This window comes from Molossus molossus, unplaced genomic scaffold, assembly GCF_014108415.1.
Source record: "Molossus molossus isolate mMolMol1 unplaced genomic scaffold, mMolMol1.p scaffold_m16_p_14, whole genome shotgun sequence".
Classification (NCBI taxonomy): domain Eukaryota; kingdom Metazoa; phylum Chordata; class Mammalia; order Chiroptera; family Molossidae; genus Molossus; species Molossus molossus.
This window is the reverse complement of record NW_023425349.1, coordinates 30,699,555-30,721,548: the sequence shown is the minus strand read 5'-3', so window position 1 is coordinate 30,721,548 and position 21,994 is coordinate 30,699,555. Positions and strand designations below refer to the sequence as shown.

Sequence of the window (21,994 nt, the reverse complement as noted above, 5' to 3'; positions counted from 1 at the left end):
TGGCCCTTGAACTCTCCCAGCACTCCCCCTTTAATAGGAGGCCCAGAGAGGTCAAGGGGTACACAGAGGGCACCCAGCTAGTCCCAGGAAGCTGATCCAGATCCCAGGGCCCTGCCTCTACCTGGGAGGTAGACCAGGAGGCTGTCCGGGTGCCTGGGCCCTTGAGTAGGAATGTGACGTATGACACAGGGAATTGTGTGGCATCATCTACGGAGATGAAACTCTGAGAGGCTAAGGAACCTGCCCAGGGTCATCAGCTAACAAGTGCCAGAGCCTAGATGTGAACCCAAGCCCAAGCCCAAGCCCAAGAAATGAACCCAGTAGTATCAGTATTACAAGTTGACCAAGCACCTTAGCCCCTCTGTACAAATGGACCCAAGACCACCTTATCACACGGGACAAGGAGGGGGCAGTCAGTGCTGTGCCATGACACAAACCCTATGCTTTTGCCCCAGAGCCCCTGCCTGGCACCCACCGAGCACACCAGGACTGGCCTCACAGGAGCATAGCCATGGTCCTGGGGGAGGGCGGGGTGGGATGCAGAACGTTTATAGGTGAGGATGGTCAGGCTCCAGCAAGAGGGGTTATGAGGCCACCCATCCAGGAGACAGGAAGCCAGGTGACCTCATTTCAACCCAGTGCTCTTTCCTTTGCTCCTTATTTGGAGGCAGGGGCCCCTGTGTGCCCCTGGCCACTATGGGGCGGGTGGTCTTGCTGGCTGAAAGAGGTCCCCAAGTCAGCGTGCCAGACCCAGGCTTGAGCAGGGCACGCTGCGTCTGCACCGCAGAAGAGTCCCTGTGGTCCGTGATGCTGATTGCAGGGACACCCAGAGCTGACTGCAGGGACACCCAGGGCTGGGGAGGACACTGACCGCGCCTGCACTTTTACTCTGACATTGTAAGACTGCATCCTGGGGCTGAGTCAGCAGGTGTTTTCCTTAAGCCAACTGGAGCCTGAATGCCTGTCCTTAAAAACCTTCCCCCTCAGCTGACACCTGGGATCCTGTTAGAGACCCCGGGTAGTCCTGGGTGAGAGGCACCTTAGATTGGCAAGGATCACCTAGGGTCCTGTTAAAATTCAGATTCAGGGTCAGTAGGTCTGAGGTGAGGCCTAGGCACCTGCATTTCTAATATGCTCCCAGGTGCTCCGGCTAGTCCATGGACCTCATGGCTTTAGAGGATCTCTAGACCCGTGCTTCCCAAACTTCCCTGATGATAAGAACTAGCCAAGGCACTTGTTAAAAATCAGCTTCCCTGGCTTCTTCCCTGGAGATGCTGATCGGTGGACCTGAGAATCTGATTTTACCCAGTGAACCAGTATCCCGCCCCCACTGCATCCCACCTGAGGAGTCCCACCATCCGAACAATTTGGGAAACACTGCCCAGTACAACCCCTCATCTGGTGCCTGAATCCCCTCTCAGCATCCCCACCTGGAGCCCCCGAGCTCCACCTGAGGGGAGCTCATCAGCTAAGGCACGGGTTCCCACCACCTCTGGGCAGCAGATCACTGGAGCACTAACAAGCCCGCGGAGGCCCAGGCTCCTGGATGCAGGACAGGCAGGGCTGGTGAGGGCGATGAACTCAGCCCTGTTTGCCGAGACCTCCCTGTCCACACTTCCCACTCCCATCTGTTACTTCTGCCCCTCACAAAAACCCCACGTGGTGGGTATTACACCCATTTTACATGTCTGTCCTCCTGCAGGGGGTTACTTCCTAACTCTGGCGCCAGTTCTTTCCAGACTCAACTTGTAATCCCGACTCAACGCAACCTGCAGCTGCGCTGCTCACTCGCCGGGAGGAGTGAGTGGTTTCTTTCTTTAGAACGAATTACTTACACCCTGCACGTGTCCAGAACGGGGCTGAGGTGGCGAGGGATGCATAAACAACGAGGTCACTGGCGTTACGCGCTGGGAACTGCTATGACTTTTGAGACCATGGTCTGGAATTGATAATGGGGGTCAGAACCTTGAGTTCAATCTTTAACCAGCTGGACAGGAAAGATGTGAGTTGGAGTCCTTGGCAGGAGTAGATGGGGAACCACCGTGCACTCGACAGCACCGGGCCCTTTGCCTCCGTGAACACTCAACTGAAGAAGAGCGTGTGCCTCCTACAGCTGCCCTGGGCTGACTCTGCCTCTCCCACAGGTTCCCTGGTCTACTTTCCCTGCTCTGAATCACCTTCATGGTCTGGACTGTTCATCTCATCCACACCACTTTGAATCTGCAGACAAACGGAGACCTGAAAATCTTGAAGGAGTTCCCCGCCAAGGGCACGGCTGGTGTCTCAGATAGCGAGTCATCAGCAGGAAGAATATTACCCTTTCACCCGAGGGGGCTTCCAGGCGGCAAGCGCTCCCCCTGCTCCACTGGCCCATCGTCTCATCCTCTCCACGGCCCCGGAAGAAGGGCAGATTTGGCTGGCCCATTTTGCAGATGAGTTCCGTGAGGCTGCAGGAGATTGCCAATTTGTCCAAGCCTGTTCTATCAGTAAGAGACAGGGAAGGGACAACTACCCAGAGTCTCTGAGATACAGGCCTCTGCTCTGGCGACTGCACCTACCGGCCCCTCTGCCACGTCCCCCTGTCCTGAGGTGGCAGTGCTGAGCACTGGGATTCACACGGGCTGGGGACAGCCTGGGAGAGTACACAGCAGGCACAACGCGTTGAGTGAGGGAATGCATAAAGACAAGCACGAGTCAGTGAATGAACAAATGAGTGAGAACAGAACGCCTGTCCTTCCCCACAGAAGATCAACGAGTCCTGCTGGCATCCCTTCTGAGAACTCACACTTCCTCCTACCCATTTGCATCTAACCCAAAAGCTGCCAACCTCTCTCAGCACACGTGACATTCCCCCTGTTCTCAGAACCAAGCTCTGCGGCCCCAGGCATCCAATGACGTGGCCGGGAAGGCTCATCCGTAGCCTCCAGTCCTTGGGATTTCTCCCACTCCCTCCACTTGGCCCACAGAGTGTGCCCTTAACATGGCTCCTCCTTCTCCTTCCCTACCCTTTTTTCCTCTATGAATCTAGAAGGTGGAAGCATCTCATAGATTATTAATGTGCTAAATGGCCCCTCTGGAGACCAGTGCCAAGAAACGGCTCTGACCCGCCCTGGATTATTGGCCTCCATTCTCTTTCTTAGACAGAGCCACAGCCAAGTTTCCAGCTGCCTTGTCACACACTGCTCCTAAAAGGTTTGCAATCAAGTCCACGGTCGTCACCTGCCCCACAGCGAGGGCGTGGCACCATGGGGCTGGCCGGCTGGATTTTTTTTTGCATTCTGGAATGTCAAGCTCTTTTTAAGGGAAGTGTAGTTGACATACAATATTATATTAGTTTCATGTGTACAACGTAGTGATTTGATATTTATATACCTTACAGAGTGGTCACCATGAAAAGTCCAGTATCCGTTTGTCACCGTACGAAGTTACTGTGATATTATTGGCTGTATTCCCCCTGCTATCCTCTACAGCCCCGTAATTCGACTCTCTGTGTTGAGACAGACCCTGTCTTGTGTTCAGTGTCTTGCTGAAGAGCCTCCATCCTGCCCCTGGTCCCCTGGTTTCAGGGTCTGCAGTGCCAGAGCGAACAGCCTCGGTTGCTGATGCAAAGCAGGGGTGACCTTTAAATGCCCATCACTGTAGTCAGAAGTCTAACACAAGTGGAGGAGACCTTGTCATTGTAACAGCAGCCCCTGTTTCATAGTCTGTAAACGTGCGTTCACTTAAAAAATCAAAAACAAAAGCCTTCACTGATTCTCAGATTGCAGGGAACTCAGAAGGCGAGCTTGCTAGTCCCACTTTCCAGGACAGAAAAGTGGGGCTGAGAGCCATAACTTAGACCATGATATACATCACAAAGCAATGGAGAGCGAGCCGTGGGACCCGGCCTGCTGTTACTGTGAGAACTTGGGGCCTCCGTTTCCCAGTCTGCATAATGGGGAGACTGGACCAAATGACTACCAAGTCTCTACCACCTTTGCCTTTCGATGACTCTACCTCAAATTCCACATCCCACAGCTAAGGAAGAAACATTCTGTTCCTTTTTCAGGCAACTTTCGACCTGAGAAAAAATCAAGTCAGATGACAAAATTTCTGTTCCTCTGAAGCAAACGGCCTTGACCAACAGTTTAAGTGATGCTGGAATTCTGCAAATAGCAAAGGGCCCGATTTGGAAGTTTTCACTGATTTGTGTGTTTTTTTCAATGTTAAAATCAAGCATGATTTAGGGTTTTCAGAAATCAAGCCCTCAACGCGCTGGGACAGAGCTGGGAACGCGTCTCCTCTCCCGCAGGAGCTGCTCCGAGGAGCCAGTCTGTCCGTCCCGCACACGGAGTGCCCTTCCCACGAAGGTCCCCCAGGCGGTGCCAGGCAGGCCGCAGGCAGGGCGGGCGCCCAGGGTTCCGGGCGCAGTGCCAGGAGAAACGCATCTGCCATTCCACACTGATCAGCGCGGCTGCCTTCCCAGGCTCTGCGGGGTTCTTGACGAAATCGTGTTTGCGTTTTGCGGGGAGCAGCCCTGGATCCCCTCGGTAATCGGACTTGACTTCCATCAGCTGGACTATGTCTGTCTGCGAGCCGAGGCAGCGAGCATCTCTCCCAGAAAGGGGGAGTTCTGTCCGGGTCTCTGCGGAGGTCGAAGCCCCTCTCGTCGCGTCTCCAGCCCCGCCTCCGCCTTCCCCACCCAGCTCCGAATCCTGCGGCCCCCAGAGCCCGCGTGCGGAGGCACAGACCAGACGGCGGGGACGCCCGCGGAACTGCTCAGACCCAGCGCAAAGCAGCGTCAGACTGCGAGAGCACGGGGCAGAGGGGCCTGTGCAGGGTGACGGCAGGACTGGCCTGGGGTGGTGGGACACAGCGCCATATGCAGGTCTTAGCACCTAGAAAGCCACACCCGAAACCCATGCGATCCTATTAACCAATGCACCTCAATAAACTTCAAAAAATAATAATAATAATAAGCAAGCCCCTTTCAGATCTCCGAGGACAGGATTCTGAGGGGGTCTGAAAAAATTTTCAAAGGAAACACATTAGTTAAAAAGTATGGGATCCATGCCCTGGCTGGTTTGGCTCAGCGGTTAGAGCGTCGGCCCATGGACCAAAGAGTCATGGGTTCAATTCCGGCTGTGGTCAGGGTCATGCAGGAGGCTCCCAGTCGATGTGTCTCTCTCACATTGATGTTTCTCTCTCTCTCTCCCCCTCCCTCCCACTCTATCTGAAGACAAATAAAAAATATCCTTGGTTGAGGATTAAAAAAAGTCTTGAGTCCAGAGAGGAGATGAGGACGGAGGCCCAGGCAGAGACCATTTCAGGCCTCCCTTCCCTTTTCCCCAACAAGGGGCTGCAGCTGCAGAGCCACTGGGTCCTGCCAGGCTCTTAGGATCTGCCCTCATGGTCAGGAGCCTGAGGCCTGGAAGGCAGGAATCCAGAACTCTGTGGGCAAACACTCCCTGGTGCCACGCAGCACCTGAGCCAGGCCGGCACCAGGCCCGGGGCGCAGGGTGAATGAAGCCAGACCCTGACCTGAGGCAGCTCCAGGCCAGGGCGGCTGCAGGCCCAGGGCGGCAAGCACCGTGGAGGAGTGTGGGGATGAGGAGCCCAGGGGGAGGGGTGACTTCCCAGAGGAAGGGCACCACACCACAGGCCATGGCTGCATCCTGGCAACACGAGGGTATCTGCCCCAGGAGCACTTGTTAGGTCCCAGCGTCTAGGTGAACTGGCCTTAGACATCACCTGGCCTAGCAAGTCTCCAGAAACCAACTGCATCTAATCTCCGGAGCTGCTGGTACAGACACAACAGCAGGGGTAAGGAGTGGGGTACCCAGTTCTTGAGACATTTGATGAACCCCTTAACCTGGGCCTGCTCAGAGCAGAGCCAGGAATTTGCATTAACAGAAGCACATCCCCACACCTCAGCAGTGACGCTGACAATATAGTTGAGAGCCACATCCTGGTCTGTGCCCACCGTGTGTGTTAAATCTCCCCAACAGCAGGCCTGGGAGAGACTGGAAGGCTTGGGGAATCTCGGGCGAAAGAGAGCTCACTGTTCCACACCAGGCAGCCTGCTCCATGCTCGATGCCTCCAGCCACAAGCGCAAACCCTGCTCCCTCTGACTTCACCCGTTGCTCTTGCTTCTTCCCACCGACATCCCAGACAAGCAGCAAAATCTGTCAAAGAGCCATGCAGCTCTGGGGGCCGAGACTCGCCCTCCTCCCCCGCACCCTGTGTGTTCTCCAGTCTGAACGTGCTTAGTCCCCAGTGGCTAGACCCTGGACCTTCCCAGATGACTCCCAGGCTATGCCCCGGCCTGAGCCCCACCCTGGGCAAGGTCAGAGAGATGGGAGAGGGACAGCCCGCATGCAGACCCTGGCCTCCGTGAAGGTCCTCGACTTTAGCTGGAGGAGCTGACACGTCCAGTGGCTAAGGGACTCACGTCACAATTTAAACAATATTAGCCTCTCAACGCAGCAACCATGCATCAAAAAGCCGGCAAAAGCAAGTTAAATTTAACCAATTTCAGCACCAGGGTGCATGTCACCCTTCTGTTGCGCGTCCCTATTTCTGTAGCACCAGGAAGCTGAAACAACTGATCACGTATTCCAGGCCACCTCCCCTAAAGGGAAGTCAGAGCTACTTCTCAATTACACAAATTACATGCATTTTCCCATTTGTGAAACTCCGTTTCGGAGCCCAGTTTTGAGTAAGTTAAGGGATTCATCAAACCCTGTGAATGACAGCAGACCCATCACCCAGCCCTCTACCACCTCTGCAAGCAAGCTCAGCCTCCTGGAGGTGGGGAGGGGTGGGGGTTCCCCAGAGTCTGGCCCGTGACACATGGGGCCGTGTTCCTTGAGAATGGGGAAGCAGAATCAGGTTCCAAGGCTACTCCCCATCAGGATCCAGATCTTTGTTGCTACATCCCCCTTGCCTAGGAGCTCATCCTGCGATTCTGCTCTCCAACTGTGGGGCGCCCTCCAGTTCTCGGCCCCTCAGGGTCCCCATCCACGACAGCCCTTGCTCTGCCCCTGTGTCTGTCAGCAGATGCCTAGTGCAGTGGCAGCCTGAGCATGAGAGTCACCCCAGGAGCCCGTCGACATGCAGAGGGATTCTGTTGAGGTGGCTGAGAATCTGCATTTCCTCCCAAGCCCCCCACCTCCCCATGATCAGGTCCTCGCTCTGAGAAACTGCAGCGGAGGGTCCCAGGCTCCCGTCTCTTCCCAGCGCCTAGTCCTGCACCGGTGAGGATCTCCTCTGTGCTGGGCCTGTGCTAGGTGCCGGCAACTGGGAGGCGAAGAGAACGCAGTCCCTACCCCCAAGAAGCTTACATCCTAATAGGGAAGACTGGCAGTAGAATAAACTGTTTTCCACAAAATGCAATATAGAAGCAATGCAGAACTAAGTTTCTCTGGCTTCTTCTCACTATCGTGCTCACTCTCCCAGAAGAGTGATTTTTCCTAATCCTGCCCCACTCTTCAAATCTGAATATCACAGACAGACCATACACCTGTGTATGTAATGTATGTCCTGTGCTTCATACATAAAAAGAGTGAGATATTTTTGCTCCCTCCCCACAAGAACCAATTTTCTCCCCCTTGGGGTAGATGGAAAGGGAATTGTTTAGGAAGGAACAATTAATTCACTTTGGAGGCTGGGGATGGGAGGCACAGAAGGAAAGGGATCAAGGAAGGCATCACAGAGGAGGTGGTATCCATCCAGGGTTTTGACGGATGAGCAGGAGTTCTGCAAAGCAGAACGGGGACTCAGCATCAAGTCTCCCTTGTTGGGCAACCTGAGCACCTGCCTTGCTCTCAGATATTAGCCTCCAAGATGATCCCTAGTGATCTTCACCTCCCACTATAGCTTGTGTAGTACTCGCCCCCCCCCCCCCCCCAAATAAGAGCTAATTCGCATAATCAGTAGGATATGACAGAAATGATGACAGGCAATTTCTGAAGCTGGGTACTGAAAGACTCTGCCACCTCTGCTTTGAACTTGCTTTGGGGGAAGACACTCAAGCAGCCCTGTGGAGAGACCCACATGGAGACGCACCAACTTGTCAGCCATGTGAGGGAGCTACATTGGGAGCCGGTCCTCCAGCCCCAGCAAAACCTTCAATGATGGCAGCTCCCAGCCTTCAGACCTTCCAACTGGAACCCGAGCATCAGGAAGCAGACACAAGTCAGTGTGTGGGTCTGAGTTCCTGACCCACAGAAATTATAAACTAGAAAATGATTATTGCTGTTTCAACCATCAGGTTTGGGGGCGATCAGTTACACAGCAATAAATAACTAAGACGACCTCCATCTCATAACCTGGTTCCCTACCTTGTCGACTCCTCCAGGCTAGAGGCTGTCTTGTTCATGCCGAGGTCAGGTAGCCCTGGCTGGTAAGCCAGGCATCTCCAACACTGTGCCTGCTTTTGCAGCAACTTGGGGAATTCCAGACAGTCCCGGTGAGGCTGTGAGAGGGCCAGGAACCTCCCTGGATTCTTCCCTGGGTGAGGATCTCCCAGACAGCTTGATCTCTCCTCTGGGGAAAATGTCTACCCGCTGGTCCTTTGTCCAGCCATCCCTTCCTCCTTCCTTCCGCCCTCTGACCATTCAGCGGGCATCTAATAAGGTCTGTGAAGTGTTAGGCCCCAGAAGGAACAGCAGTAACTCAGGCCCAGGTTCCATCTTCAAGGAGCTCACTGCCCAGCTAAACATGTCCTCACAACTGTGGAGCCTTTAAAAGGGGGAGAGGCAGAGAAGCATGGGGGGGGGTATGCTTGCTAGAAGTAAACTGGGAAGAGAGAAAAAAAATTTTCTAGAAGGGCAATGTTAGATAGTGCAGTGAGGAAGGCTTCCTGGCAGAGGTGGCATTTTAAGCTGGGTGTCTAAGAACGGGAAGGTCTGACAGTGGCCATGGGGAGAAAGGGTGTCTCAGGCAGTGGGAGCAGTGCTGTAGGAAAGAACAGGAGAGCTAAGAATCGGGTGTCAGCCTGCGGGGAGCGACGGGAAGGGGTGACAATCTTCTACTACCCTGTCTTCTACTACCCTGACTGCCGACGAGAGACTGAGGCTCAGAGTGACATGCAGGGTGTGTAGTGAGCCCCCTGGCATCCAGGAAAGGAAGCCCAAGTACAGAGAAGGGAAGTGACTTGACCAGGGTCTCATGGCTGCCCAGAGGCACCACAGGGCCAGAAGCCAGGCTCCAGGGCCCGCTGAGCTGTGCAGGCTCCGGTGATGCGGTTGTTTGCACCATCACCTGCAGAGCTGTTCTCAGGCCTCATCTCTTGTTGCATCCGCCCGCGTTCAGCGTGGCCTGCTCCGGCCACCAGCGTGACTCACTGCTGCCCAAGCCCACACACTCCCACCTCCCGCTTTGCACACGCGGTGTCCTCTGCCAGCAGCCTCTCCTCCACATCCCCAGCTGTCCAACGCCCTCTCCTCCTTCGCAGCCAGCTCAGCGTCACTTCTCTCAGAAGCCTTCCTCGTCCCTGGGATGAGTGGGTGGCCCTTCCCTGGGACCTCGCCTTCCCTCACCACACCTCTGCTGGGCTGGCTCCTCCCTCCCCGGTCCCCCCAGCACCCAGGCACGCAGGGCCAGGTCCCGAGAGGCCCTCGGTCAGTTCGAGCAAGCAGAGGGAAACCAGATGCCCCATTCCCACTCTCCCCACCCTGACAACCGCCCACCGTGCTCCAGCCCCCTGTCCCCCTTCTGTTCCCTGAACATGCCAGTTTCTTCCTCATCACAGGCACTACATTAGCTGCTCCATCCATAACAATGGGTGCTCTTCACCCGACCAGTGCCTTCTCCCCCTTCAGGTCTCCGCTCCAATGTCACCTGCTCCACGAAGCCGTCTCTATACCCCCTCACCCCGTTTATTTCTATCACAGCCCAGTTTCCTTACGAGTCTCACCTCAAGGGCCAGGCTGTCTACGTTGAATCACGGCTCTATCACTTATGAGCTGTGGGTTTTTGGACAAGTTATGAGCTTTTGTGTACTTCAGCTTCCTTACCTATGACATGGGGGTAACCGTACCTACAGCATGGAACAGTGATCAGGATTAAATGAGTTACTGTATGTAAGTGCTCAGAACAGTGCCAGGTATGTAGTAAGCGTGACATATGTATTAGGCAAGTGTTAGCTCTTAGTATCATTACTTAACGATTCATTTGCTTACTGCCTGCCTCCCTCCTAGAATGTAGGCTCTAAAAGGGTTAGGCCATGTCTGTCCTGTTTAGCACTATATCCCAAACGTCTACCAAAATTCTAGGCACGCAGTAGGCAGACCTTTCTATTTGCAGGAAGGATGGATGGATGATGTGGGTAATGGATGATGGGAGGACGAACAGATGGATGGGTGGGTGATAGATGGGTGATGGATGGAGCAAAGCAGTACAGCATGTGCACGGCGACCGCTCATCCCCAGCGCTCACGTCCTTCCACGCTTTCCCTCTCGCGCTGCAAACAGCAGCCAGCACCGCCGAGCTTTGCCTGCCACAGACCACACAGTCACTGGTGGAACTTCCGACACTGCATAACAGTTGCCAGTGTAAAGAGCAAATAATTGGCCAGCAGCCCCAGGAAAGGCTTAACTGGGGAGAAAGGCAGGCTTAGTAGACAAGAGAATTTCAGTGGGGGTGGGAGGTTTGGTTAAGAGCCATCTGGTTAAGGGAAAAGAGAGAGCAGGGCTCTGGGGCCTGAAGGTCCAGGGTGCATCTGGGGGCAAGGTGGGTAGTCTGGAGGGGCTGAGGCATGGAACATGAGACAGGGACAGAAGATGACACTGGACAGACAGACTGGGCTGATGGCCCTGAGACAGGCTAGGGGGTCACTGAAAGATTTCAAATGCACAGAGGTGGTGTTAGGGCTGCCCTTTAGAGACCCACTGGTGGCCAGAAGGGGCCAGAAGGTCAGGCCAGAAGGTGGGCCTATGGAGGCTGTGTAATCACCAGGAAAGGGTGGGCCAGGGCCTAAACCAGGCGACTTAGAAACCATGTTGGGCAAGGAAATGTTTCTGCAAAAGACTGGTGGCCAATCAGGACAGCCCCCCAACCGAAGGGGGCGGGACCTTACCTGCACCAGATTCCAGCCTTGGAGGGACTCTGCGATGATGGATGTCACGGATGGACAGACACCTCCAAACACCATCAAATGGTTCGGCCCGTATTTTATTGCATCGTAGAAGGCTTTCAATCCTTTCGCATTATCACACTGGGGAGCAACACACAGAAAAAGAAATCCAAATTAGAAACAGCTTTCCCCAGGGGCAAGAGACCAATGGTGGATTCACACAAACAAATGTGCCTCATGGGAGACCTTCTGGGTTTAGTTCTCCCATCGGCGGGGTCTCGCTCTGAGCCAGCCCTGAGTCTGTGCTGTGAGCTCCCTGAAGCATGATCTTGATGCCCCCATCCTGGCTCCCAGTGCCTCCCAGTGGGGTCTCCCCCTACCACGGTCTTTTATATTTAGGATGGTTATTATCAAAAAAGCAGAAAATAGCCAATGTTGGCGAGGATGTGGAGAGACTGGAACCCCTGGGCATTGCTGGTGCAAATGTAAAACGGGGCAGCTGCTTCAGAACACAGGACGGCGGTTCCCCACACAGTTAGCAGAATGACTGCATGATCAAGCGTTCCACCTCTTGGTACTCGCCCCCAAGAACTGAAAGCAAGAACTCCAACACATATTTGTACATGCGTGTCCACAGTAGTATTAGTCACAGTGGCCAAAAGGTGGAAACAATCGAAATGTCCATCAACATAAGTGGGTAAACAAATTGCAGTATATACATACAATGAACTACTATTTAGCCTTAAACATCAAGGAAAGTCCAATACATGCTACAACATGGGTGGACCTCAAAGACACGCTAAGTGAAATAAGCCGGATGCAAAAGGACAAACACAAGAAGACTCCACTTATATGAGGCACCTAGAGGAGTCAGTTTCACAGACAGAAAGGAGAGTGGTGGGTACCAGGGGCTGGGAGAGAGGGGAGGGGGTCCGTGTTTACAGGGTACAGTTTCAGTTTGGGGGATGGAAACATTCGGAGATGGATGGTAGTGATGGTAGTGCAACGATGTGAATGTCCTCAGGCCTCTGAACTGGATGTCCACCTAAAAAAGGTTAGGATGGCATATTTTATGTCATGTATATTTGATCATAATAAAAAAAAAGAAGAAGAAGGAGGGGGAGGAGGAAGACAAGGAGATGAATCTAGAGAGAAGAGTTCGTTCAGCAAACACTTGTGTTCAGCCCAGGGCTGGACTCTCAGGAGACAAAAGTCGGACGCAGCCCTGCCAAGGACCTCACACAGGAGAACGGCAGACGGACCACGACAGAGACCCCGGAGTCTACCACGGGAGCGAACGAGGACCAGAGTCCACGAGCGTTAGCAGTCAGTACGGCTCACGTCCCACCTCTGTCAACAAGCCGCATGGTCATCTCTTCCCCGGACAGATTCTGGCCCCTGACTGGGCTCTTGTCCCCCCCCCCCCCCGGGGCCCAACGAAGCCCATTCACCACCTGGCAGTCTGGGGTCCTTTGTGAAACATAAATTAATTCCCCTTACGCTTCTGTTTTCCTGGCACTTAAAACCCCAACTCTTATGAGAATATAATTCTCAAAAGGTTAAAAACATCATTCTTATGAAAATCAATAGTGGGTACATGTCACCCTTTTATTTAACTCGTGAATAAGTGTAGCTGCAGGGTGACAAAGTGGATTCAAAAGAAAATTTAAGAGACAGTGATTTTTACAGTGAATAGAAAAATAAATAAGATTGCTAAATTAGATACAAAACGGGTTCATGTCATACACGGCAATAAAACCATAAGCTTTAGGGACAGAAAAGAAAATAATTGAAAACTGGCACGTTTTACCAGTTTTAGAGAATTTTAAGATGTCTGGGCTTTAAATTCCCCCTGTCAGATGACCAGGGCTGTTGAAAAATGCACTAATGCCCTGGCCGGTTTGGCTCAGCGGTTAGAGCGTCGGCCCGCAGACCAGAGAGTCCTGGGTTCAGTTCCTGCTAAGGGCATGTACCTCGGTTGCAGTTTGTCCCCAGCCCTGGTTGGGGTCGTGTGGGTGGCAAAGAGTCGATGTGCATCACTCACATTGATGTTTCTCTCTCTTCCTCCCTCTCTCCCTCTTGCTCTACCTGAAGATAAATGCAAAAATGTCCTCGGGTGAGGATTTAAAAAAAAAAAAAGAAGAATGCACTAAATGTTAGGCTATCTATATAATATCTACTTTGTATTATCTACAAGTTCTGGTATGGCATTCTTTTTTTTTATCCTCACCCAAGGACATTTTTCCATTTTTTGTTCAGATAGAGCGGGAGGGAGAGAGAGGAAGAGAGAGAGAGAAACATCGATGTGAAAGGGACACATCGAGTGGCTGCCACCCGCACGACCAACCAGGGCCGGGGACAAACTGCAACTGAGGCACGTGCCCTTAGCGGGAACCGAACCCGGGTCTCTCTGTACTGCAGGCCAACGCTCCAATCGCTGAGCCAAACCGGCCAGGGCTGGTATGGCATTCTTTTTTTTCATCCTCACCCGAGGACATTTTTCCATTTTTTGTTCAGATAGAGCGGGAGGGAGAGAGAGGAAGAGAGAGAGAGAGAAACATCGATGTGAAAGGGACACATCGAGTGGCTGCCACCCGCACGACCAACCAGGGCCGGGGACAAACTGCAACCAAGGCACGTGCCCTTAGCGGGAACCGAACCCGGGTCTCTCTGTACCGCAGGCTGACGCTCCAACCGCTGAGCCAAACTGGCCAGGGCTGGTATGGCATTCTTAACGCTCCTTATCATGATGGATCCAAGAATCCACAAGATCCAGCCCTATCTCTCACTCAGATCTGATTTCCCTCCACTCTCCCCCTTGCTCACCCAGTTCAGCCTCACCAGCCTCATTTTTGTTCCTTGAAATTGAAAGCAATTTCCTTCCTGCCCCTGGGCCTTTGCACTTGCTGTTTACTTCAGAAATAATATTCACTTTGTTCTCAACATGGCTCACTGCTTTTTATCACTCAGGTCTCAGTGTAGCTGTTACCCTCTCAGAGAAGTTGTTACTATCCCCAATTCCCCAAATGGTCCCTACTCCCAGTCACTCACTAACAGGCTGCCCTATTTATTGCCCTAACATACTTCCTAAAAGTATCTGAAATCTTTTCTATTTTTTGGTTTGCCTGTATATTGGCTGACCTCTCAACTACAATGCAAGGCTCCTGAGGGCAAGGATGTTTATTATTGTTTTTACTGCAGTCTCTCCAGAGCTTGAACAAGGGCCTTGGCCAGGACTTAGTAATAGAAAGGAGTACAGTCCAAACTGACAGACCTCAGAGGAGGGGGGCTGGGGAATGGATGAGATAAACCAAAGAACTTACATGCATGTATATGTAACCAATGGACACAGACAACAATGCTGGGGTGGGGGTGGGGGTGTGGAACGGGATAGGGAGGAGGGTGTCTAGGGGGGGAAAAGGAGAAACATCTTTTAAAAACAAACTAATAAAAATGGAAAAAAAAACATACAAAATAAAAATGAACAAAAGAATCTAGCCCTGGCTGGTTTGGTTCGGCGGTTGGCGCTTCCGCTCCCGACCAGAGTCCCGGGTTCGGTTCCCGCTAAGGGCACGTACCTCGGTTGCAGTTTGTCCCCGGCCCTGGTTGGTCGTGCCGGTGGCAGCCACTCGATGTGTCTCTTTCACATCGATGTTTCTCTCTCTCTTCCTCCCTCTATCCCTCCTGCTCTATTTGAAGATAAATGCAAAAAAAAAATGTCCTCAGGTGAGGATAAAAAAAAATTTAAATAAATAAAAAGAAGAATCTACTGAATGCCCAAAGGAGCACCGTGACGTTCTCCCTGTATCTAGTTTCTCCCTCTTTCCACGGCCACGTCTCTCCTGATTTCTGTCCTTCTCTTCCTTCTCTGTCACCTCTTTCTTTCTGCCCCCCCCCCTTCCTTTAAGCGACCAGACCATAACATGGGATGACAGTGGGCTGCCCTTTCCTTGTTTATTTGGGAGACTCAGGGCTGAGGCTCATGGACGAGTTTGCTGTGGTTCCTGGCCTCGGGGAGCCCACGGGGCACAGTGCTCGGTGCTGGGCACAGGCAGCGCCGTGATGGGCTCACGCTGTAACAGGCAGCGCCGTGATAGGCTCACGCCGCAACAGGCAGGGCTCGGGGGCAGAGTGCTGGAGACGAGGGATGAGGGCAGTTCCTGGGCTAAGGCTCCCGGCGGCTCTGGTGCCAGGCTAGGGAGTTGGGATGGGAGCCCAGAGCAGAGGTCCTCAGCCTCCCTGATGCCGCGGCCCTCCACTACAGTTCCTCGTGTTGTGCTGACCCCAACCAGAACATTATTTTCGTTGCTACTTCATAACTGTAACTTTGCTACTGTTATGTCTTAGGCGACCCCTGTGAAAGGGTCGTTCGACCCCCAAAGGGGCGCAACCCACAGGTTGAGAACCGCTGCCCTAGAGCGCGTCAAGAATTCCATTTCTAAATTGTAATTTAATTTTTAAATTGGCCAAGTTACTTTTTTGCCAAGAAAGAAAGAGAGAAGAAGAGAAACGTGGGAAGGGAGAGAGGAGGGAGAAGGAAAGAGTACGTGACTGCTTCTTGAGGCCCTCTATTCGCTGTCCCCGTTCCTTGATGGGAAGCAACACTTCCCACCCTCAGCAGAACCCAAGCCGCTGCGACAGAGAAGTTCCGGTTTTAATTGTTTCTATCACGATTTACTGAACCATTTCCTGTTTTTATACAACCTGGTAATGATTTTAGCTTGTTTCCTAATCTGTACTAATGACAGTGATAATACAGAACCACAAGATTCATCATCAAAGTTGCATTAAAATAATATTAGCAACAATGAACTAATTAATACTTGTTTGCTTGGCAAACATTTCCCCGGTACCTAGTCCGTGCAAGATTCTGTATTAACTATGATGTCCTGGCTCACAAATAGTCGACTTCAGAATATGTCAACTTAAAAACCGGACAATATTTGACAAGCAGTATTTGAGCTGGAAGAATTTTCCAATGTTCATAAAATGTTTCTCAGACTCCGTTTTCACCAGGCTGGGTGCAGAAGGCAGAATTTTGGCCCCCATGAACTCTGCCCCTTGGTCTTCCATTCGTGAATACGCTATGTTACGTGGAAAAAGGGACTTTGCAGATGTAATTAAGATTACAAATCAGCTGACCTGCAAGTATTATCCAGGTGTCCCAGTGTAATCCCACAAGTCCTGCAAAGCAGAGATCTTTTCTGGCTGGTAGCAGAGGGGGAACCAGACATTCAAGGCATGAGATCGGTCTGATGTGCCTTTGTCGGCTGGAAGAGGAAGGGGGACCCATGGCAAGGAGATGGGAACCTCAGTCCCACAAAACTGCAAGACACTGAATTCTGCCTACAAACTGAATGAGTCCAGCTCAGCTCATCCTGATTCTGACCTTGTTCCCGGAGCAGAGGACCCGGAGCTGGAACACACAGTGCTGAACTTCTGGCCAATGGACTGTGAGACTGTACGCAGCTGAGGTTGAACCACCGGGGTTGTGGTCACCTGTACCAGCAGCCATAGACAACGAATGTAGCGAAGGAAAATAAGAACCACCTCTTCCTGCACGCTAAATGCAGTCCACATAAAGAGCTCTCCTTAATGGATAGACAAGATCCTCATGGTTTGTATTGTGTTGAAATACTTTTCTATTACGAATTAGAGACAGTAAGAGGATTTTGGTTTTAATGTCCTAATGGGGCAAAATAAAAAGTTTTTCACCCTATGCAGGTTTCTGTTCCGTGACCACCTCTCCCACGCTTCCTTTAGCCTTTGCTGCTCTGTGAGATCCACGTGTGTGTGGGCAGTGCTAATCTGGCCAGCCCTGCTCTCTCGTTTCCAGATGTAGATGCTGAAGGCTTGTCCTCAGCACGAAGGGACTCGTCCACTGTCCTTTCAGGCCTGGGGGAGGCCTTCTGGGATTCCCCGTTGAGAGCTTTCTCAATGACCTAGAGAATGGAGCTCAGTGGGCCAAGGGGAGGTTAAAGCTAGCAGTGTCCCAGAAAGGACCGTTCTCCCCAGGATAACGCTGCAAGCCCAGGCCTCCTCTTGATCACTCTTGACCTGAAGCAGGAGGATCAACCTACTCCACACCAAGCATTCCTCCTTGGCTCCCTGGAGAGCACTTCTGCTGTGAATAACCAAATAAAAATCACATGGATGGATCTGTGCCGTTTTCAATGTTACCTCCCTCATCTCCACGTCTAACATTGTATCTTCTTACCTGACATGATTAGTGTCCCAAATAGATGGACTTCCCTGACCAACACCGAGTGTTTGTAGCTGGACCAGCTTAGGGGTTTTCAAAGTGCTGCTCAGGACCCAGAAGAGACATTTTAGGGCCAGTGAAGGGGGCTCTGGCTCCTCCCCTCCACTTCACCTGGCAGCTCTCCTTGTATCTATTCTTCACACAGCATCAACCTCACACATGGCTAGCAAAAAACGAAAACCACCAAGGAGATGACCCCGAAGGTTCTTGCCTGTGCACGATTTTTGTCTTTGGCCTCAAGAAGGACAGGTGAATATCCTGCAGCCAAGCCTGGTTGGGTCAGTGGCTTGAGCACACACGACAGACCATCACTCACAGGAAGTTAATCCACTACACATCAGTTTGCCCGAAGGTCAATTTGCCAGATCACTGGGGAATTTCTCTAAGCTGGAGTTTCCCCAGGGATTCCTTGCAGACACTTCACATGGCCATTTCCCAAGGATTTGTCCTTCCGGCTTAGGTGAAAGTCAACCTCTCCTCTATTTCCCGTTTCAGTCCTTCCTAAATGCTGCACTTGGAGATGCTCCCCTAATGCCTGTTTATTACTGTCCTCTTCTTAGGGACCAATCCCTGCCTGAGCCAGCGAAATGCCAAAGTGTTTTTAACCCCCATTTAAGGTATCTGTCAGACAGCTCTTAGTGAGCTCACTGGGCAAAACCATCAGTCTGAGAAATTATTTACAGCAAGTTGCCATGGAGCGATTTGGCTTTTGATAAATTGCTCTTGGAGCCCCTATTCGGGGGTTCTCGTGTCCTGAAAGAAAGCTGTGGGATTTATCATGTTCTCAGGATACCCTTAGAAGGCATTCTGACAGTTGGCGTGGCCATAACCGACTGGCAGACGGGGAGGCAACCCCATCGCGGTTGATATTCTCATGCCATTTGGACATGGCTTCTGGCACACAGTAGGCCCTCAGCAACGGCTGCCTCCCCACCTCTCCTCCCTCTCGGCAGCCTTTTCGCCGTTGCCTTTCATCGACTCCACACCCACAGTAGCTCATGGTCACCACCTCCACCCTCCTCTCCACCGTCTGTTCCAGGGGCTCCCCTTCCCCGAAGGATGGACTTGTCACAGAGAAATCGCAATTGGCACACAGAGACTGTTAAAATTCAGCACCTATCAATGGGAATAGATTTGAAAGCCATGAAAATCAATCTTTAAATGAAAAGTTGGGACTCTAGAATAAAATCCATTTTCATTTAAACCTCATTTTAAAAGATTAGAATACTTTTTTTTTTTTTATTTTACTTAAAAATTTCAAAGAAAATGTTGCTAAGAGTTAAGATGTAAGAATCCCAAGAAAATGTCAGAGTTAATAACAACCAATTTGAAACTGGGCATTACTCCACGCAGAACTGCAGAACTGAGGAAGAACTGGAAAGCCAATGTGTCCCCCTGTGCCCGATACAACGTCCCTCTAGGCGTCGCGCTCCAGGAGCAGTCAGCATCTGCTTACATCCCTCCCGTGGCAGGGGTCTCACTCCCCCGCCAACTCCTCCTTGGCCAGCTCTGCTCCTTAGAGAGTTCTTGTGTTGGTCTTGAAATCACTCTTCCTTTCGCATTCCCTGTCCTAATTCTGAGCGGAGAGGTCAGCAAACCCTCCCCCTGAGGGGCCAGACAGTAAATATTTTAGGCTTTGCAGGCCTTGCTACTTCTCAACCCTCTGTCAATACACGCACGCGAGTGTGGCTGCATTCCAATAAAATCTTATTTACAAACAGGCAGCAGCCAGAAGTGGGCCACGGGCCATAGTTTTCCCATGCCTGTTCTAGAACCTCACAGAACACCTACCATCCTTTATTTCCACGAGAGCCCTCAGATACCTAAACTCAGCCAGCCTGACTCCAAGAGATGTCTTGTTTGCGGGAAGACCAATTCACCAAGCTAAGGGAGCTCCTCCTTCCAGACATCTTCATACAATATGGCTACACACCTCCTCCTCTTCTCTGGAGAGGCTCCAAGGACAGATATTTCTAGGACGTACCCCCAAAGGCCTCCATCTGCTTGGCACAGACCAGGAACATTAACTAACGTGTGCTGTGCACTCACTATGTTAGTCATGCTACACAGAACCCCACACAAATTATCCTATTCATGCCTCACAACATTATACAGGGCCAGCACTATTATTCTCTCCATTTTAGAGATAAGGAAACTGAGGTTCAGAGAGTTCAATAACTTGTCCAAGGTCACATAGATGTAAGGATTCAATCCCAGGCAGTGTCACTTCAGATAATTGTTTTATTTTAAATAAGAATGTGTTGTAATGAAATACTTTCCTCCTAGAAAAGAATCTATCATATACATATAATGTATATAAGGTATAAAAACAGTAATATGAACATACAGGACACCCAACACCGATCCTATGTTGCAGTCCCTGCATGCTCACCCTGCACAGACCCCTCCTTCACCGAGAGGGAACCCAGTCTGCATTTTGTTTATCCTTCCTTGCTTCTCTTTATTGTTTTATTACAAGTATATGTTTCCTGAATGCTGTATCATTTCATTGAATTTGTTTTTAAATGTATATATAAGTGGACTCATGCTTCATGCTGTATGTTTTGCCCAAAATTTGCCTTTATGGCTTCACATTATGTTGGTGAGATTTTTGTTGCTGAATTTTTGTTGCTGCAGTTTATTCGTTTTCATGGCTGTGCAGTATTCCAGCATAGAAATATGCCGCAGTTTTGTTGTTATTCATTCCCCTGTTGAAGGACACCTGGGATGTTTCCTGCGTTCTATGTGGCTGCTGTTGTAAGCCGGACGGCTGAGTGTTTCTATACGTGTCTCCGGGCACTGGTGCAGAGCTTCTCTGGGGTGTACACCTCGAAACGCAATCGCTGAACCACAGGGTTTCCCACACTTTCTCGAAGTGGTTTTGGCCATTTATACTCCCACCAGCAGTGTTTGAGCAATCCCAGTGCTCCACATCCTTATGACTTTAATTTTTGCCAAGTTTGTGGGTATTCGATATGTCATTTCAATGTGTATGTTCCTGACTAGTAAGGAAGATGAGCATCTGTCCACATGTGTATAAGCCATGTGTGTGTATTCTTTTGGACTGATGACTTTGTCCATTTTTCTGTTGGGTTGTTTATCCTTTCCTTATTGATTTGTTTGGAGCACACCTAGCCACGGTGCTAAACTGAATGCAATGATCACCTCCCGCATTCTGGGCATGGACTTCTATTAATGTGGCCTCAGAATGCAGTCCTATTTGGCAATTACTTCCCACAGAGCTGACTGTCAGCAGACGCTACTAAATCAGCACGCAAAATCTTGGTAACAAAACGCCTATGAACCTTTCTTAGGAATTAAAAAAGAAGAAGAAACGACTTGATGATAAAATTCAGCCGACCGGAAGATGAATCGAAACGTGGACCTCAGGAACGAAGGGCTAGTGATAAAAAGCAGCGATTGTGAGCACTGGAGCCATTTAGTATGAAACGACGACACGTGAAGGTAACGTGACATAAAGTTCCGGAGGCGGAGGAGGGAACCAGAGTAGTAAAATTCTAATTTCCTCTTCTTCCACAGAAAGGCTTGAATCGATACCATCTAAAATTGAAAACTGGAGTTTAAAAGCCAGGACTCTAACCTCACTGCTTTTCATAATCTTTTATTACCCTCAGATATTTAAGAAACAAATATTTCCTGTAGTAAAGGCAAAACTGCTTCATGTTGAGCAATTCCTTCTGCGTTACCTATCTTTTCTCTGGTTACATTCAAGTAAATAAAAGATAACATCAATTTTAATTAGCATGTAGTAATGACCTCATTTCATACAATTATTTCTGTCCATCTCTCTACTTCCATGCGTGGAAAGAAATCTGGAATGAGACCCCTCTAATGTGAGAGAGGGTGAAATTTTGAGTGATTTTTTTCCACTCTCTTCTTTGTACCTATTATTTTACTTAAAATTTTTAAAAATACATTTTTATTGATTTCAGAGAAAGAGGAAGGAGAGAGAGAGAAACATATTCTTTCTATAAAGACAGAAAGTCATTTTTAAACTGGTAAGCTTTTCTCAACCATTTATTTCCCTTTTTCTGCTCTTCTGTGATTGACTTTCTGAACGGAAAACCAGGTTCATTTATTATTGCTAAATCATCTTAAAAATTAGCCCAGCACATGGGCCAACTGGATTAGATACACAGTTGTCCCTCGCCACTTCGCACTCGACTGCGGTTTTCAGTGGCGAGGGACGACTGTGTATACATAAAGAATCCTGCTTCGTGGAAATTCTTTTGTTGCGGTAGAGTCTGGAACTGATTAACCGCAATAAACGAGGGCTGACTGTACACTAGGTTGTTCCTCCATTGAAATGAATTCATTCAAACACCTTCTGGGCATTGACTCAGTGTTGGGAGGAACAAGTCCCTGAGACACATACAAATTCCTTGAACAAAGTAGATATTCAAGAAACATTTACTGCAAAATTGAATTTGGAAATAAGAAGAGTAATAGTAATAACATACTAAGCCCTTAAATAGCATTTATTTGTGCCAGGCACTATTCTAATTTCTGGGTGTGGGGGGGTGTGTGTGTGTGTGTGTGAACTCAATCCTCACAACAGTCCTACTATCTCTATTTTAATAGGTGAAGAAACTGAGGGTCAGAGAGGTGAATAATTTGAGTCAGGGGCACAAGTGGGATTCAAATCCAGGGAGTC

General features: G+C 50.5%; 1 protein-coding gene across 1 annotated transcript in view; it reads right to left on the bottom strand.

Annotated features, from left to right (window-relative positions):
* GABBR2 (gamma-aminobutyric acid type B receptor subunit 2) overlaps positions 1-21,994 on the bottom strand; it is a 342,974-nt gene that overhangs the window by 228,197 nt on the left and 92,783 nt on the right. The window contains exon 2 of the mRNA XM_036261795.1: positions 11,061-11,198. Within this exon, the coding sequence (XP_036117688.1) occupies positions 11,061-11,198 (138 nt within the window). The remainder of the gene's footprint in view (positions 1-11,060; positions 11,199-21,994) is intronic.